The 20,815-nt window shown below is 29.9% G+C and overlaps 2 protein-coding genes across 2 annotated transcripts; both read right to left on the bottom strand.

Moving 5' to 3' along the window:
* Positions 1-223: 223 nt before the first annotated feature.
* On the bottom strand, positions 224-5,858 carry LOC135957979 (vitellogenin-3-like). The gene is made up of 3 exons (XM_065508829.1): positions 5,517-5,858; positions 1,145-1,404; positions 224-1,079 (listed from the first exon to the last, which is right to left on the bottom strand). The coding sequence occupies exons 1-3, from the start codon at positions 5,746-5,748 to the stop codon at positions 399-401; spliced, it is 1,173 nt and encodes a 390-aa protein (XP_065364901.1). The 5' UTR covers positions 5,749-5,858; the 3' UTR covers positions 224-398.
* A 6,596-nt stretch (positions 5,859-12,454) lies between these two features.
* Positions 12,455-17,631, bottom strand: LOC135957344 (phospholipase A1-like). The gene is made up of 3 exons (XM_065508072.1): positions 17,322-17,631; positions 13,448-13,707; positions 12,455-13,386 (listed from the first exon to the last, which is right to left on the bottom strand). The coding sequence occupies exons 1-3, from the start codon at positions 17,551-17,553 to the stop codon at positions 12,682-12,684; spliced, it is 1,197 nt and encodes a 398-aa protein (XP_065364144.1). The 5' UTR covers positions 17,554-17,631; the 3' UTR covers positions 12,455-12,681.
* Between the last annotated feature and the right edge of the window lie 3,184 nt (positions 17,632-20,815).

Here is a 20,815-nt window from a genome sequence, read left to right as displayed (position 1 = left end):
TGTGTGTTTTTTTTGCTTTTGGTTTGTCTACTTTAACTTGAAATCCAATCAAATACAATAAAGTTCTTAGTAATCACATTGCACAAAAACTTATTTTACTACTCGTATATTACTTAATGTAATTAAATTTTATAGTTTAATTTTTATAGCTTTAATACCCTACGCTACTCATATTAAAGTACGTAATATCTGCATACTAAATACCCACAGAAATAAAAGATCATTCAATTTTAATAACTTTTAATAATAGTCTTTAGAAAATCAACAAAACTTATTACTTAACTCAAATACACACATAAAATGTAATAACAATGTTAATGTTAATAAAATGTAATAAAAATAAACAAAATTAAACACAAAATTTTAGAATTTTAAAAAATAATCTCCTCCAAAGTTCCTTAATTTTTCTTCTCCTCACATTTGCCACATTCTTCAAAGCTCAACGAACGATGTTTGCTGCCATTCAAGCCAAACGGTGCGTCACCCTTAACCTCCATGAAGTAATTACCCTTAACATCTCTGGGCACAGCATAACCCATGGGCACCTCCTTACTAGGACACTTACCCTCACGCAAGCGCGTCAAAGAACTGCAACGGGCTCCTATGAAATTATACTCATTTCCGGGATAAATGGTCTCAGCATAATATTCCCAGGCACGGGCATGAGCACAAACTACACTAAGACAACCGGTGGGTAAAGGATCCAAACCACCCGGATAGAAATCTATATCACCCATGGGATCACGTTTGCCCAAAACCCCCGGATTACTATGGATAACATCAATGAAATCAGCATCTCCTCTCAGCAGACCCGATAAAGATTCACCCTCATTGAAACAGGGTTTAGCGGGATCCAAGCCAGTGATATGAGGTATAGATTTACCAGTCATCCATTGGAAATTGCGACCAGCCGATCCCATAATATGAGCACCCAAACTATGGCCAATTAAATGAATTTTTTCCAAAGGCACAATTTTAATTAACTGCTGAAGACCCACAGCAATATGCATGCCCAAATCTTCGGTATTAAAGGCAGACCAAGTATACAAAGTGTCCACAAAACTGGCGGCATCAACAGCCTGCAATTATAAATAAAACCACATTTAAATAGATTTCTTACAACTCTTAATCATTTTAAACCTACCACAAAATTAACATCACCTCTACAATTGTAGGCCTTGGCAAACTCATCAATTGTATCCGTATCATTTACATTGGTGGTCCAGCCTGTAGCTAATATCACTACCTTTTTACTGGGATCAAAATGTGGACTTGTCCACATATCATTGGCTTTTAATAGGGGGAAGTTGTATCTTTCACAGGCCGCTCTCAGCTGAAATTGCATTTTATTGATGTCGGGTGAGAATTTGGGGGTTATGGTCTGTGATGCAAGAGCCGAAGAACCTGAAAAAAGAAATTTTAATTATTGTAATCGTTAACAGCTGAAAATTCAGTTGGAAGAGAAATAAATTTTCCAGTAAAACAAGTAAGAAAGTATGGTCGGTCAAGCCCGACCATATAATACCCTACACTAAGTAAAAGAGCAAAAACATTTTTCTTTTAAAATTTCAATAATTTATATTTTTGAATGATTTTCGAAAGTGGGCCTTATATGGGGGCTATGACCAATTATGGACCGATCACCATGAAATTAGGTCGTGTGATTTATGTATATATGAAAGTTTACTATGTTGAATTTTGTGAGTATTCCAACATTTTGAAGCGATTTATGCACGTTAAAGTGATTTTCGGAAGCGGTTTTATATGGGAGCTATGACTAATTATGGACCGATCGTAACAAAATTTTTGTGACATGAATTTTGTATATATAAAACTTATTTGGAGCTCAATTTGTGGAGATACATTTATAAATTAAACATTTATGACCGATAAAGTCCAAGTTCGGAAGAACATTTGTATAGGGGCTAGGTGAAATAATGGACCGATTTCAATAGGCTTGGTCCTTGGGTCGAAAAAATAATATGTACCAAATTTGATCGAAATATCTTCAAAATTGGGACCTGTACTCTGCGCACAAGGTTTGCATTTACAGCCAGCCAGCCATCCAGACGGACGGACATCGTTTAAATGACACAGAAAATGATTCTAAGTCGATCGGTATAATTTATGGTGGGTGTTAGACTAATATTTTTGTGCGTTACAAACATCTGCACAAACGCATAATACCCTCCCCACTATGGTGGTGTAGGGTTTAGTTTTTTAGTTTTTGCAAAGATAAAAATTTTACAAATTGAAATTAAATTTTTATTTATGAAAATTTTTTAATGAAATTTTGCAGTTATATAGATTTTTCTATTGAAAACGCAAAACTAAAAACTAATTTTGAAATTTGTTATCAGGAATCCCGCAATTCCCAAAAAAAATGTTGAAAAATTCCAAAAATGCGATTTTTTAGTTTTTTTAATATAATATGTATACCAAGAGTGGGGTTATCGGAACCCTTTACAAAAAGTAATTAAGAACATATCGGGCCATATAAAATTGGTTACTATATTTTGATATCGACTATGCAATTTGAGAAATTTTGTCCTAAACATGAATTTTACATATAAAATTTGAGTTTTTTTTGGATGGACTTGGTCCCCTCTGTATCAAAAATTTTCAAATTTGTTTTCATTCCAAATATTTTATGTAAAGTTAGCTTTTCAAAAAGCATAAATTTCTTATACAACTGCTTAGAAATTTGGTAGATAACTTAAAAAGAAATAAAGTACTTTTTTTCCAAAAAAAACTTGTCAAAAAGCGCCTTTTTATAATTTTTTAAATTAAAGTGCACATAACTTTGAAATTGGTAATGTTTTTTAAAAAATTCTTTATATGTTTGACATATACATTTGTTGTTAGTCCTCTAAAATAAAAATGGATAAAATCGGAAAATATTTGGACCCGCTATTATCAAAAAACTGGAGTCGGATGGGTAAAAATGTTGAAAATTTTATTTTAGAATGCTAATATCTCCTAAGTTATAAGAGATAATTGATAATTTTTTATAGTGCTCGATGAGAAGATTCCACATGTGTAATTTTTTTGAAATCGGAACCCAAACAAAAAAATATGATCGTTTTAAAAATGTAACATAACCTAAATGTCTTACTTAGAGGACCCCTGGCCGCGCCCCAGGTGGGCCCATGAGGTCCAACCTAAGGGTTCAAAAATTGCAGATTTATTTCTCTCTATTTTTCTATACCACTGTGCGACAGTATAAATAAGACTAAATATTAGGGTATTCAATCGATTAACCGATTAATTTTTGTCGGTTAACTGTTCGAATAATTCAAAATTGCCGATTTTCAAATAACAAATAAATCGATTAATTTGTGTCGATTAACCGATTAAACGAAATTCTTTTTTATTGCACTTTAACTTATTTTTTTGTATTTATTTTTACAAATGTCAAAGTAAAATTACATATTTTTTCGAACATCCAATAACAACTGGCATATTTAATTTACATGTACATATTTGTTGGATGAAAACATGATAACTGACGAAACTGGAGGCATTACTGAAACGAGTCTTTTATCAGAACTCGTAGAAATTATTAAAAGTATTCAAAATCAAAAAAAAAGTTCAAAAAGGTCTTCAATGGCATAAAGGAGGATTTTATATGCTTAGAAAAAACTAAAAAAAATTACTGAGATATTGGATATTCTTTACCATGCCTTATTGTCGATTTCTCCAACATCTACAATCAGCGAGAGAGTTTTTCCAAGTCGAGTTTTATTAAAACTCAGCAAAATTATTTATTTTTTGGCTGAATTGTTATTTTTATTTTTATTTTTTTGTTCTTTTTATTAATAAAATACTTAAATAATTACACAAAATTCATGGTTTTATTTTCAGTTTGTAAGTTAAAAATAAATTATTCGGTTAATAGAATAATTTAAAATTAACCGATTAAATCTAAACCCTGATTAATTACACTATGCAACAAATGAAGACTTTTGGATAAACACAAGATCATGACAGTATAGGTTTGTATAACCGTATACTCAGTTTGCCCATTTTGGTGACCGATTTTTTTTATGGGCCCCCAAAGTTTCTGAAAATCAGTGGGGCCTCAAAAAAAGGTGTCATCAGTTTTTGGTTAACAGCTAATTCAGACTTTGTGATACGGCTTAACTTTATATGGCAATAATATAGCTAAGAGTCCGCCAAATAAATTTTGTTAAAATTTGTTTCCAAAAAATAGCTTTTTCGTGCACTTTTGTTGAAAAAATATATGAAGAAAATTTTTTTTACAATAACTTCCAGGGACTCCTAATTTTTCAATAACAATATTTTGCAATGTTGTAGCTACGGTAAAGCTGAATAACGCTTGTGAACATATCAATGCAATCCGAACATATCTAGGCATTCTAAATAGCTGTCAAAAATCACTTTATAGCTTAAAAATTTTAGTTTTATACTATTTTTTGACTCTAAAACAAAAATTGTTTGTTAAAAATGTATGTTCGAGTGTATACTTCTCTATTGTGCTGGAATAACGAAGAATGGGCAAATCATTATCGGTATGATCTGGGCGCATCACTTTCTTGATCACGCAAGACCGGCATGATGCAAGATATGAAAAAACATAAAAAAAATTTTGAAAGTAGGCAAGGTACCCTACTTTCTGAAGAATAAATATAAGGTTTTTATATAAGTTTTTGAAACCTTATGACTTGGAGATTGACATTTTAGTGAAATGAATTAATTTTGTATTTTTTCGGACGTATTTTACCTTAAAAACTAATAATATTATAAAATGGTGATTTTCCATCAAGAAAAATAAAAACTTTGAATTAATGTAAAATTTGAACAGTTACAGACATAACAATAAAATTTGGAAAAGATATAGATCTAAATGTTCTTAAGTCAATGGCATCACTAATGTTGCCATTATTTGTTCTCAAACATCAAAATTCCTAAAACGGGGAAAATGTGTTCTGAAAACTGAGTTTTTTTTTAGAAAATAGCTCACTTTGACGTTATTTACAGTATGATAGTAAATATGTGTCTAAAGATGAGTCTATAGATAAGTCTATAGATGAGTCTACAGATGAGTCTAAAGATGAGACTAAAGTTGAATCTATAGATGAGTCTATATATAGATCTATAGATTAGGCTATAGAAGTGAATATCGACAATTCCATAGATAAGACTACAGTCATCAAGTCTATAAATGATATTATTAATGAGACTACACACAATTAATCTATGTATGAGACTATATATGAGACCATAAATAACTCTATAGATGAGGATATCTACAAGCCCATAGATGAGTCAAGTATATTCGTGAAGTTTTTTCATACCGACTCACAGATACAATTTAACATATTTTTATTTCTTTAAAGGGTATTTTGCAATGTTAATATTACGTAGCCACAAACAGTTTTCACATATTTAAATTACTTAAATATGTTTATTATTTTTCTTTTTACTTTAATTTATTTTATAAATTTTTCTGTTCTTATAATTAAATTTTTACCCCAGTGAAACTGAAAACTTACATATTTTATTAATTGAGGATGAGACAAACTCAAATGGATAGCCGGCTATAACCTGTTTGCTCGTCTCGAATAGACCCTTTGGTGTAGGCAACTTATTGGCCACATCTTTGGCCACGCCCGATGTTACATCTACCGTCGATTTAAAAACATTGGAAAAACCGAAATCCACACAATTAATAACACTTAATAAGCATATAAAAATTAAAACATTTAATATGCGATTAGATTTCATGACGATAATCAGATGCTTATTAAAATACAAGTAATTTAGTTTAAAATCAAGTTCACAGATAGATCTCGTTTTCAATTATTTAAACTGACCGACCGACTACCTTGAGTTTTGTTCTAAAACTGAAATGTGAAATTTGTTAAAAATACAATTTTATACAGGCGACTTCAAACAAAACATCATATTGTCTGTCATTTGTTCATATATGGGAATCAAAATAAAATTAAAATACATACAGACGAGTACAAGTGAATATGATATAAATATAATCGCAGTAATTAAATTTAAGATTATGGGAAACAATGCCTATATAAATACTGATATACTTGTACATACGTACATATTTTAGCATATTGTTAGCTGAGGAGGAAAATGTACTAAATACTAATTTCAGGGTATAAATACTGATAAAACTACCTCAAATACATAATAATTAATAGAAAATTAGCCAAATCCTAAACTAAAATATATTCAAGCTATGAATGGAAAAAACTAGTTCCAAAATATATTTAAAACAAAAATTGTATAACATTTTTAGGCTCTCTAGTAAAATTTATAAAAATGTACTTAGCATATTTGCACACTAAGCTAACAATATTTAGGAATATGCACATACATATACCTACCGACACACACTTTCTACGTTTAATGAATTTCTAATAGGAAACATTTCTGAACTTTTTTTTGTTTATGTCAGCTACAATCTTTATTATTGTTTTGCTTTTGGCTGTTTGAAATGCTACTGGTGATGAATTGACTCACATTAAATTTAAATATTAATTGAATTATTAAAAATGATACTTAAAGACTGTTGAAAGCTCTATACTGAACAGTGGGGAAGAAGCAAAATAGTTTGGAAATAAATCAGCCATTTCTAAACTTCTGATCTTCTTTAAATACAATTTATGTAGGCATAGTAGAGGAGAATTCGAGTTTAAATTTTTGACTGTGCACTAATTTAATATAGACAATATGGATATCAAATGATAGATATTTCATAGACCTTTCCAGCGAGGTCTATAACGCCATTAAAATTGAAAGTTCTTATCCACAATGTCATTCTGATTTAATCAATGGTTTACAAATCAATGTTATCATATAAAACAAAGATTCTAAAGCATTAATTCTTAATTTAGTTTTAAAAATCAAATTTAATTTTATCTCTTAACCATTTCAATAATGAATTCAATATGCGTTAATTCATAGGCTTGATTCCTCGGTGCTTCAAATGTATTGAATGCTTTCCTTTGAATATTAATTCTTTATAGAACTAATTCCTTAGTGTATCATTAAAAATTTCTTTAATTTAATTCCATTACAAAATTACAGCTCAAATTTATTCCAAAAAGTAATTTTTTCAATTTTGTTTGATTAAAAGCTTAACAAAAACAAAACTGAATGAAGAACAAATATTTTAATTCAATTTGCTTAGATTTGAATTAACAACATTTTAAAAAAAAAAACAAGTAATAGTGCTATATTCGGCTATGCCGAATCCTATATACCCTTCACCAAATTATACTTCAAAATTTTAAATATTTTTAGGTTGTTTTTTTCATTTTTCGGAAAAAAATTTTTTTCGATTTATTTAATTTTTTTTTTTTAAATTTTAATTTTTTTTTTAAATTTTTTTTGTAAAAAAAAATTCGGATTAAAAATTTTTTCCGATGTTGACCCATTGTAGGTCCATCTTACTATGGTCTTATATACGTCGTTGCAAATGTCTTTGAAATATCTATCATTAGATATCCATATTGTCTATATTAATGTCTTAGTAATCCAGACTTAGGTCAAAAATCGAGGTTGTCTTGGTTTTTTCCTCATATCTCAGCCATTTGTGGACCGACTTTGCTGATTTTAAATAGCAAAATTCTCGAAAGCATATCTGACAGAATTATTGAAGATTTGGATCCCGAAGATATCTGGGGTCTTCAGAAAATTTATTTCAACAGACAGACAGACATGGCTTAATCGACTCCGCTATCTATAAGGATCCGGAATATATATACTTTATAGGGTCGGAAATGAAAAATGTAGAAATTACAAACGGAATGAGAAACTTATATATACTCTTGTCACGAAGGTGAAGGGTATAAAAATAAACACAAACTTGCGTTTTGTTTGCTTGTCTGCAGATACACCCAGAGTCTCTGGTGGGAATCGAACCCGCAACCCTCAGATTAATAGTTCAGTACACTATCGACTGGTCTATCGGGTCAATCATTCAAAGAACGAATAAATTCTGTTATGAATTAATTTCATTATGAATTAATTCAACGATGCACTTTAGATAATTTGACCCAATATCTTGGCCAAAAATTATTTTTTCCACTAAAGGTAGGATCACATGATTGCCGCAATGCACCAATTATTGGTCTATTTTATACGTCAATCGTGTGATTTCACAACTTATTGGCTCATATGTCAAACCACAACAATATTGTGCTTATTTGGCCCAATCAAATGCAACCCTGGTACGGCAATCATGTGAATGCTTGATAGGCAACATGCACCAATAAAAAAGTTAAAAATACACCAATATTTATTGTGTTCTAGTGCGGCAATCAAAGAAGACAATTAGCGCCAATATTAATTTTTGTAAATGAAATATTGTTTTTGTCAGCCACTCTCTGACCCACATACATCTTTTAACATTTCTTTATTAATTTTTTTATATGATAATTAAGGCCGACGCAATTTTCTTTTTTTATTTAACAAATATTTTTTTCAAAAATAGATTGTTTTTACATTTATGTAAACAAAACAAAATTTAAAATCTAGCACAACAGCTGTTTCTCTGAGTTGCCGTAAACTAGAACAATCGTGTGACTGAAATGCGACAATTATTGCCACTAAATCGCTTTGCACCAATTTACGACAATCAAATTTATATAAAATGAAGCAATAATGTGACTGCAGAGAATTTGATTGGGACAATTTCTTTATTGGGCCCCAATTCAGCACAATAAAAATTGTATTAAATTGGTTCATTGCGGCAATCGTGTGATCCTACCTTAACAATTAAAATGTTTTTGTTAATGACGTTTGATTAAGCAAATAACTGATTTATGGGCAGTCGAAGTAGAAATTTTGCATGCATATGAATTAAAACGTTCTTTTATCATTAATAAACAAATAGAAGGAAATCGTGAATAATACGGTAAAGAGAGGGCATAGTAGTAATTAAAAAAAAAGCAAGATATTTTGGTGGACGTTATTGATTTTGTTAACAAAACGTGTAATTCTAACTTAACCTCAAAGTAATGACTTTTCACATAAATATAAACTTCGCATAAGCTTTTGATAAGGTTGGCCGTGAACTGCCGTGTTTTTCATTGATGAAAAGTGTTAATAAAAGTATTCTGAATTTATTTTTTGTTATTTTTCGTTTCGGTTTTTTTCGCTTTTTGATTTATATAATTTTCTTTCAGACAGCCTCAGATTAAAATTTAGCGAAATTTTTAATGTGAAAAAAATAAGAAGAAATAAATTCATGCTGTTTACAATTTTATTATCAGTGAAATTTATTTAAATAATGTTTCAAAATAAGATTTAGCTTCGTTAAAGCTAAATATACATACTTTTTGTGAAAATTTATCGTTCAGGTGGCACAAGGCTCACGGAAAATTAACGACTTCTTCAAGAAAGATTTTGTGTGAATGGCTTATATGCCATTTTGTTAAACAACATGCATATTTTAATCGTGTCGAATTTCAAAAAAAATTTCAGTTAGTTTTCGAGATATTCAGTTTTATTACTTTTTTTCATATGGTGGCCACCCTAGAAATATTCACTACTACAAAAATCAAAAAACCCAGCTGTACGTACTCATGAAAATCTCCTAAATTCCAAATTTCAGTCATATCGTTCCAAAACTTTGTCTGAAATTAATTATGGCCTAGAATGTAGGTCAAAGTACCTACCTTAAGACATAAAACACAAAATTAAAAAAAAATTTTCTAAAAATTCCATTCCGTAAAAATAACAAAAAAAGTATTTTGGCAGGTGCTGGCGGCTACAATTTTTTTACACAGATATTCCCCAGAAGTTTCTTTATATGATGTATATAGTCATTGGACGGTCTTCGTCGGTCTTTTTTTGGCAAGCTATATAATATTCTTAGGAAAAAAAATTATCAGTATATTTGAGACCCAAGTTTTAAAGGACTATAACAGGAAAATTGTGAGGCCCATAAATATAAAATTATACACTTAATAAAAGCCTATATCAACGTTTATCTATGTTTTAAAGTATGAATTTCTATATGGTAAAACAATTGAGATATATCTAATTTAGTAAAGCAGTAAAATATAAAAAAAAACAAGTAAGGAAGTATGTTCGGTCAAGCCCGACCATATAATACCCTACACTAAGTAAAAGAGCAAACACATTTTTCTTTTAAAATTTCAATAATTTATATTTTTGAGTGATTTTCGGAAGTGGGCCTTATATGTGGGCTATGACCAATTATGGACCGATCACCATGAAATTAGGTCGTGTGATTTATGTCCATATTAAAGTTTACTATGTTGAATTTTGTGTGTATACCAACATTTTTAAGCGATTTATGCACTTTAAAGCGATTTTCGGAAGTGGGTCTATATGGCAGCTATGACTAATTATGGACCGATCGTAACAAAATTTGGTGACATGAATTTTGTGTATATAAAACTTATTTAGAGCGGAATTTGTGGAGATACATATATAAATTAAACATTTATGACCGATAAAGTCCAATTTCGGGAGGACATTTGTATGGGGGCTAGGTGAAATAATGGACCGATTTCAGCCAGTTTCAATAGGCTTGGTCCTTGAGCCGAAAAAATAATATGTACCAAATTTCATCGAAATATTTAAAAAATTGCGACCTGTACTCTGCGCACAAGGTTTACAAGGACAGCCAGCCGACCAGACGGACGGACGGACATCGTTTAATCGACTCAGAAAGTTATTCTAAGTCCATCTGTATACTTTAAGGTGGGTGTTAGACTAATATTTTTGAGCGTTACAAACATCTGCACAAACGCATAATACCCTCCCCACTATGGTGGTGTAGGGTATAATTAACGAAAATATGATTAAAACATTTTTTAACTTCTGGCGCTTTTGTCGAGAAAACGAAATTTCCAATTGAAAAACCTATTTGTATTGGAGGAGAGCAGATTGTCAGCTTCCGAAAAAAACTTAGTTTTTCCAAATTCTGAAGATACCGATTTTTATAATTTTGATTTGGAACCATAGTACTACTGTGCGATGACTGACTTCAATTTAAATAAAAGCCTTTGAATGAAACTAAAGAATTAGATGTTGAGCATTTATTTATGAAATGAATGGCTGATATTTCTCAATTCTGAATTAAGAGTTTCGTTAATTAAGCTCAAATTTAATTAATAATTCGAAGCTCTGACACAAATAATGTTTTATACATCTTTTATATAATAAACAATTTATTCTATTAAAACTAATTTGTGTACGAACTTTTCTAATTTCAGGACCTAAACGACTGATAATAGAGAAACTTTTGTTGTAATATTAAAAGCAATTCTATGGAAATTTAGAAATCTAAAATAGAAAAGCTGCCAAAAATTTCTATATACAAAGTGTACCTTATTTTTTCTATAGGGTATTTAACAATTTAATAAACAAATAGAACGATTTATGAATATTAATATATTAAAAAAGTCATTTGTACATATCGATTGCTTAGAAAGCAAACATGTTAAGTCCCTTAATATATGTTTTAAAGACCAAAATGTTTTTGAAATATATTGTGCTTCAATCTACTCTTTATAGGTTTATATAATTCTTTTGTACGTGTGTCAAAGGTGGGTTTGTCAGCCAATAAAGTCATAGCGAAAGTTTTTTGGAATGCACGCGGTATAATTCACATTGATTACCTTCAAAAAGGTAGAACAAATAAAAATGTCGAATATTGTGCCCATTTATTGGGTCGATTTAATGAGGATTTGGTTGCAACAATTCTTATTTTTTGGAAGTGATAAAAACAAACGAATTATAAATCTTTTATCTCCTATATGTTATATTTGACTTTAAGTATGCTCCTGTTTACTTGGAACCAACATTCGAAATAATAGACTTAAGTCGTTTTATAAATCAATCACTACCATTATTATATTATTAATCCGAATCATACTGTCTGTCCCCTATAGCCAACAATAAGAGTTTATAAGTTTTACTCCTTATCAATAAAAAAACCCCGATTTCTATATGCCACACTATGGAACGTGTACTCGACCAATGCCCAGATTTATAAAACTTATGGAACATACAAATCAACAACCATTAATCTTCTTCGTGAACCTTCCGATATCAACATCAGTAAAATTTATAGTTTTGTAAAACTTGCACAACATGGAATTTAATAATCTATGAGCTGATAGGCTTGGCAGCTAATGGTAGCATTCATAAGATTAAATAAATAAATAATTAAAATTATTAAACCCCTAATCTCAATTCGATGATAAGAAACACTAATAAAAATAATTTTGAATATTAACCTTTTGCTAGAGATTAATTGACAAATTCTATGAATATTTTTAATTTCATATAACAGATTATGCTACAAACAAATCAATTAAATAAACAAAATGCTATATTTTGTTATTAAAGATGATGTAGTAATAAAACAAACACCTATCAAAATCAATTTCTTTGACCCCCTAAAATAAAAAAAAACCAAGTACATTAATTTCGTTTTTTTAATTCACACAAGACAATTTTATTTCAAAATCACAAACAAGTTCAAAGTTAATCAATTAAATCACAATTTTCCTCAAAAACATAAAATTTAGACAATAATAATACAAATAAAACACACATTAACATTTTTGGGCAAACACAATATAAATCCAAGTAATACAATCAATCAGAAATTGCCTCCTGGGGAGGGGAAAAAACTCCAAGTAAATTTTCTCATTATTTAGATTTCTTCTTATCTCCAGTTATATCAGACTCCTCGCAGGCGCCACAAGTCTCGTACTTCAGTAGATCATGTTTATTGCCATTCATACCATAAGGAGCATTAGCGCGTACTTCCATGAAATAGTTACCCTTGGCATCGGTGGGCACGGCATAACCCATGGGCACCTCCTTGCCGGGGCATTTACCCTCACGCAAACGTGTCAAAGAGCTGCAACGAGTGCCCATGAAATTTTTCTCATTACCGGGATAAATGGTTTCGGCATAGTAGACCCAAGCTCTGGCATGGGCACATGAAATGCCCACACAGCCGGGTGGCAAAGGATCCAAACCGCCTGGATAGAAATCAATATCACCCATGGGATCACGTTTGCCCAATACCCCGGAATTGGTGTGTATGATATCAATGAAATCAGCATCACCTCTCAATAAGCCCGACAAAGCTTCACCCTCATTGAAACAGGGTTTGGCTGGATCCAAGCCAGTGATGCGTGGTATAGTCTTTTTGGTTTTCAACTCAAAATGACGACCGGCCGCACCCACTATATGAGCACCCAAACTATGGCCTATTAAGTGAATATTTTCCACAGGCACTATTTCACTTAGCTGCTTCAAACCATCAGCAATGTGCATGCCCAAGGCCTCGGTGTTGAAGGCGGACCAGGAGTAAAGGGTTTCTATGAAACCAGCAGCATCTAAGGCCTAGAAAGTAATGTTAATTAGTATATTTCAATAAATTATTTTAGATATATTTCAAACTTACCACAAAGTTAACACCTCCACGGCAACTGTAAGCCTTAGCGAATAGAGCTATGGTCTCATCATCATCTACCGAAGTTGTCCAACCGGTGACCAATAATACTACCTTATTTTTAGGATTAAACTCTTTGCTGGTCCACATATCATTTGCCTTTAGTAGGGGATAATTGTAGCGATTGCAAGCGGTTCTCAATTGAAATTGCATTTTATTAATGTCCGGCAAATATTTGGGTGTTACGGATTGCGATGACAGGGCAGATGAACCTGAAGTTGAAATCGTTAATCAATTATAAATATTGTACAAATGCAGATAATTTTCTTGCTAATTGTTTAAATATAAAAGTTTTTTATAACGCACAGTGGGAACAATTGCAAAACAAATGTAATAAATATAGATGTTTTTAATTATATGTAGATACAAAGGAAATTTTCAGGACTCATTACAAAGTGCTGAGTTTTTTCACAACACAACTAATGAAGAAAATTTAAAAAAAATTGCATCACAATTTTTGAATTGATAAAAGATAAGGGGTCAACATTTAAAGGCTATTATTATTATCATTTGAAATTTACTTTTGCCAGTAAATCACTGAGAGCAACATTTATATGAAAAATGTCAAGTAATTTTTTATTAAAAAATAACACGAATTATATGAATTATATGATACAACAACAAAATACATTGATTAACATGTATTTTGTAGTTACGAGAGTTAGGTTTTTGACAAATATTATTACAATTTTGTCATTACCATAAAGTTTAGAATACGGACGTAAAGTTCATACATATAAAAGAGTTGGCTTAATTGGAAAATAATGAAAATTATCAAGATATTAGCTTTCTTCATTTACTTGCTTGTTTTTTCTATTTTTAATAGTTTTGGAAATTATCAATACAAAATGTAAACAAAATATTGGAAAATAGTAAAACTAGCAGGTAAACAAACAGACCTAGCCCCATTTTATCAATTTCTTGTTACTTTTTATTGTGACGATATACTTACAGTTCTCATGTATACTTACAGTTCTCGTTACGAAAAACAATAACCAGAGATTAAGAAAATGGGGCTTATTGTTTCTATATTGAAAAGTTATCAAAAGAGACATAACCAAGGCGAATTTATACAATGCTCCAGAAAGCATTAATATTTTATTTCTAATTTGTATAAATTCGCCTTGGTACCAAGGTGCATTTAATATGGTGTCATCGGGAGCACAGAAATAGCCCTCATAAATTTGCATATAAGAAAACAAACTCCACATATAAGAAAACAAAGAATTCGCCTGTATTTATTTCAATTCGCCATTGCGGGCAGCTTTTTAAATACGCCTTGGCTTTGTTCATAACGAATTTGTACAAGGCGAATTGTGATTTTTGTATATGGAGTTTGACCAATTCGAATTTATAAAGTGATAAATTCAGATAAATTCAATCGCAATCATTAATTTTGTACATGTATATGAAGTATGACATTTTCAACAAATTCCTTACATCTCTCTCACTGTAAATCCAGGCGAATTTATAAACAAGGTGGTGTCGGTGGCGAATTCAGGCAAATATGAGCGAAATCATTAATTTTTTATATATGGAGTTTGACATTCAAAACAATAAGAGAAATGCATTTTCCTGAATTCGCCACCGACACCACCTTGTATATAAATTCGCCTTGCTGTAAATAATTTCACAAGGCGAAGGTTATGGCAGTTGCGAATTCAAGCAAATTCTTTTTTTGTATATATGATAGTGTTGTTTCGAATGTCAAACTTCACATAATAAATACAAAATTAATGAATTCGCTGCAATTTTCTTGAATTCTCCACTACGACAAACTTGTACAAATTCGCCTTGATATGAAATTTTAAATTCCAAGGCGAATTTATATAAGGTCGTGGCAGTGGCGAATTAAAGAAAATTGCAGCGAATTCATTAATTTTGTATTTATATGTGGAGTTTGACATTCGAAACCACACTCTCATATGTATATAAAAAATTAATGAATTTGCTCCAATTTTCTTGAATTCGCCACTGCCACAAACTTGTATAAATTCGCCTTGGAATTTTAAATTTCATATCAAGGCGAATTTATACAAGATTGTGGTAGTGGCGAATTCAAGAAAATTGTAGCGAATTCATTAATTTTGTATTTATATGTGGTGTTTGACACCACATTTATACAAGGTCGTGGTAGAGGCAAATTCAAGAAAATTAGAGCGAACTCGCCACTGCCACAATCTTGTATAAATTCTCTTCTTTGAATATGGTCTTTTTGCTGAAGAATAATTTCCAAAGCTACTTTATACAAGACGATGGAAGTGTTGAATTCGCTCGATTCTGCCTGAATTCGCCACTTCCATAATCTTTTATAAAGTACTTTGGAAATTATCTTTTCAGCATGAAATCATATTCAAAAATTTTGTTTTTGATACTAAATTTCAATAAAGGATTTATATCGTACGAAATTTATTGGTTATTTTGTACTAAAAAACAGTAATGTTTTATTTTTTAATCGGGGACACAGAGAGATTTACAAATGTTTTGTTGTAAACAGCTCTTGGAACGAAATTCTTTGGAACACTAGAAACTCAATGAAATAGCTTTTCAAAAAGAAGGAATATAGAAAGATTACGATTGATGTGAAAGAAAGAGAGAGCAAGTTTAGAAAAACGAAGATTATAATTGGAAGGAAATAATTGCACATTCTTTGGAACGCTAGAAATCCAATGGATATAGCTTTTCAAAAAAAAGGAATAGAGAAAGATTACGATTTATATGAAAGAAAGAGAGAAAAAGTTTAGAAAAACGATGATTATAATTAAAGACATCGTTTTTAAATTTCAATCTATATATTTTTTGATGTTTTAGTATTCTGCCGAACTATTTTTTTTTCTACCTCTTTCAGCAAAAGAGAGCCTCAAAAGTGAGTAAACACCAATGATTTTTTTGAGATCATAAAAATTATTATAATCCGTTTTAATTTTTTTTATAGAACAAAATCTATTATTTAGCCTAATCTCCAAAAAATCGAAACTTTTAAATTATAATCGATGGATAGAATTTGTGATTTTCATTATCTTAAAAAAAATCAAATTATTTGTGTTAATTCACAATTTTGATTTTTTTAAAAAATTACTAATTTTTATTTAATGCCTGTAATTTCAAATAAATATAAGGCAATCAATAATAAAGCAAAATATATCTTGATATGATATATGTTTGAATGAAAAGCATCAATTTTTATTTAATGCCTGTAATTTCAAATAAATATAAGGCAATCAATAATAAAGCAAAATATATCTTGATATGATATATGTTTGAATGAAAAGCATCAAACATAACCTCAATTATTACACAAGATATAGAATTGATAGGGAATTTAGGAATAAGAAAAAAACAAGATGTTAATTTAAATAGTTTTAATCAAGTTGCTATTTGAAAAAACAAAACTGTTATTTCTGTGTTATGTTCTTATATAAACCAAATAAATTTGAAACTATTGAGAACATTTTAATATTAAAATTAATTTTTTAAGACACATTCCTCCATATTTATAATCAATTTTAAAATTTACAAAAAGTTTATAAAACAAAATTCGTTTTATAAAACTTTAATCAATTTAAAAACTGAATATGAATAAGGCCTATTGAATATAAATATGAGTTGTTTTAAATTTTTTAACAACATGAAATCTCAAAATGTATTAAAACATTTCTATTGAGGTTAGGTTAGAGGAAAAAGTTTCAAAATTTTAATTTCTAAACAATTTTTTAAATTTATCAAAGCTTTTTAAAACTAATTTTGAGCTAAAATTTGTTTTTATAAATCTTTGATAAATTTAACAATTTATTATAAATTTAGTAAAAATTCCATCCACACTTACACATCTTATTAATCGAAGTCGATACAAACTCAAATGGATAACCAGCCACCAATTGTTTGCTCGTTTCGAAAAGACCCTTTGCCGTGGGCAATTTATTGGTTATGTCCTTGGCCAGGCCGGAGGTAACATCTTTCGCCGAGTCCACAATATTTTTCAGGCCTAAATCAATACAGCTTATGGAATTGAAGGCACACAAATAAACTAAAACACTCAAAATTAAAAATGATTTCATTTTGTCATTTAATAATCACTATAGATTTTATCACAAATAAAACAAAAACGCGAGGAATAATATAAAAAGATAAACTTGTTGCAGTCTTGCGATTTATCCTAAAACTGAAACGATTTAATTTCGCTCATTGTTATTTTATACAGGCTCAACAGTTTCATAAAAGTATGTACAATAATGCACATAAATACATAAATGTATGTACCTATATAAAGAAGTTTCTAGAATCTAGAAGTATATAATTGGAAATATTGGAAATAAAACAAAAAAATTTACAGTAATTGATTGGATGGATATATAAAGGAATTTAAAAATAAAAAACATAAAAAGTTGTTATACAGTATTATTGATTAAGTACCCAGCAGTTTGAAAAGTGACAATTGGAAACCTTAATGAAACCTAATGATTCTGAAAATACAAAAATTGAGAGTAGACCCACTTGCAATTCTTAATAACAAATAGAGAACAGTAAAAATAAGGTCTATATGACTTAGTGATTAGAGCCACAGATAAATGTACATATGTATATCGGAGACTTTACTGTCAAAGACCTAACTCAGTTGTTATAAATCTAAGTGGTGAAAAATGTGTGAAAACAAAAACAACACTCGTAGGTGTGATTATTTTGATTAATTTTGTTGGTTGAGGTTTTTGTTAGTTTCCACTCTATGTGTATTTCTCTATTATAAGAGCATTTGACTAGACAACAAAATATTTTCTTCTTTTTTTTATACCCTTCACCTTCGTGAGAAGGGTATATATAAGTTTGTCATTCCGTTTGTAATTTCTACATTTCCGACCCAATAAAATATATATATTCTGGATCCTTATAGATAGTGGAGTCGATTAAGCCATGTCCGTCAGTCTATCTGTCTGTTGAAATCAATTTTCTGAAGACCCCAGATATCTTCGGAATCCAAATCTTCAATAATTCTGCCAGACATGCTTTCGAGAAATTTTCTATTTAAAATCAGCAAAATCGGTTCACAAATGGCTGAGATATGAGGAAAAAACCAGGACAACCTCGAGTTTTGACCTATATCTGGATTACTTAGTCATTAATATAGACAATATGGGTATCTAATGATAGGTATTTCAAAGACCTTTGCAATGACGTCTATAAGACCATAGTAAGTTGGACCTACAATGGGTTAAAATCGGAAAAATATTTTTTAACCCCGATTTTTTTTCCACCAAAAGTTTTTTTCGCTATATATTAAAGAAATGAAAAAACAAAAAAAAATTAAATTTAAAAAAACAAATGTTAATTTATAAAATTTAAAAAAACAATTCAAAAAAATTAAAAAACTGTAAAAAAAATTAATATTGTTTACCTAAAAAAATTTATTTTGAAGTATAATTTGGTGAAGGATGTATAAGATGCGGCACAGTCGAATATACTCTCTTACTTCTTTTAATTAAATTCACTAGTAGTAGTTCTCAGTGGCTAGCTATACGAAAAGGCGGAACTAGGTCAATGAACTGCAGGGTAGTTATTCTAGTATATGAACAAAAACAATTTAACTGATGTTCTCTTTATGTTCAAATTGGGTAAGTTTAGGCTGGCCAGCTAAAATTTTATTTTTGGTGTTTTTAGTACTATAAATGTTAAATAATTATTTATAACAAACTTAACTATAAATAGAGCAGCTTTGTTTAATAAAAATGTAAACTAAACGTTAACATTACTAACTTTTTTAATAGTTACCTGAAATTTATATGGTATTGTTGTGTTTTTGTCACACTATTGTTTTTAAAAAAAACCCTCGTATTCACAAAAAAATTAAAATTTTAATTAATTGCTTTATTTCATGCAAATCATACTTATCCATGTGAGTATAAATTCTAACAAATTAATAATTATATGAATCTTTTAAATTATCATGTCTGGCAGGTATGTCCCAAATTTGTGACAGATAAAGTTATCAATATCAAATTGAAGTTTATTTAGCAAAATATGGCTATAAATAAATCACAAGATTTTGGCATAACTATTTGGAATTGCTGAAAATACTATTAATAATTACAATACAAGGGAAACTATTCCAAATATAGTATATCAAAAAAAAATTTGTGAATTTTAGTATTTCATTAACATAATTAAATACTAGAAAACAAACTAAAAAGTATTTAAAATTCGAACACTTTAGGGGAGAAAACGGGTAAAAATTGTATTTTGGTACTTTTTATGAGGTGCAGTGAAATAAGGCCATAGGTAATAAGGCCATATCTGTTGAGAAATAGGACCATATGACTTTATTACCACCGAGGGAGTGAAATAAAGTCATATTCAATTAATGGTCAAAGTGGAAATAAAGCCATATCAGTGTATAATAGCTTATTATAATTATTTTCTCGTGACAAACAATATTTTATAATCATTTGCAGGAAAGGCTTCATTTAGCGAAGCCGCCTGCCGCGTTCCATGTAGGAGAAAGCCCCTAAGAGCGACCACAGGCCGCCAATAAAGTTGCAAGCCATACTATTGAGTGCAAAAACACTTGTCTTCGCAAATAAAGTTTTTCTGCATGGCGGCCTGCGGCCGCTCTTAGGGACTTTCTCCTCCATGGAACGCGGCAGGCAGCTTCGCTAAATAAAACTTTTCTTGTAAATAAATTATTAAAAAATACTTTTTTTTTGGAGTGGATGTTCCTTAATTTTTGACTGACCTTTCTTTTTTTGTCAAATTAAATAAATCATTTAAGCAAACAAAAAATTTTCTAAGATGCAATAATGCCATAATGGCTTTATTTTACTTCTACCATGGGAAATAAGGCCATATGGTCTTATTTCCCAACTAGTTGAGCAATAGAGCCATATGGCCTTATTGCCTATGGCCTTATTTCACTGCACCTTTTTTGGCACCTTTCAACCGATACAAACAAATTTTATATCGCTTTCTTTACTTGTCAAAAAAAATTAAATATGAATTTGGTACTTTTAGGAAATTCGAACCCTTAAGGGATAAAAATTGTATTTATTTTAAATTAAATATTTTTCATTAAATATTTTTTTCTATAAATTGACATAGACATACAAGTATTTCATTACGAGCCACGATACAGAAATTTATTGAATAAATTTTTCCCACCGCAATGAGGATAAAAAAGTATCAAAAAGGTAAAAACGGAAAAATAAATTTGATTAAAAATTATGAAGACAATTTTGATAATTTTTTTTAACATTGGTTCCTGGATTCATACAAAAATTAACTAACAGAGTGTTATTTGGAACTCAAGTGCCCAAGTGTATATTGGGCCAAATC

This window comes from Calliphora vicina, chromosome 4, assembly GCF_958450345.1.
Source record: "Calliphora vicina chromosome 4, idCalVici1.1, whole genome shotgun sequence".
Lineage (NCBI taxonomy): Eukaryota > Metazoa > Arthropoda > Insecta > Diptera > Calliphoridae > Calliphora > Calliphora vicina.
The sequence above is the reverse complement of the archived record's forward strand: the minus strand, read 5'-3'. Positions and strand labels throughout refer to the sequence as shown.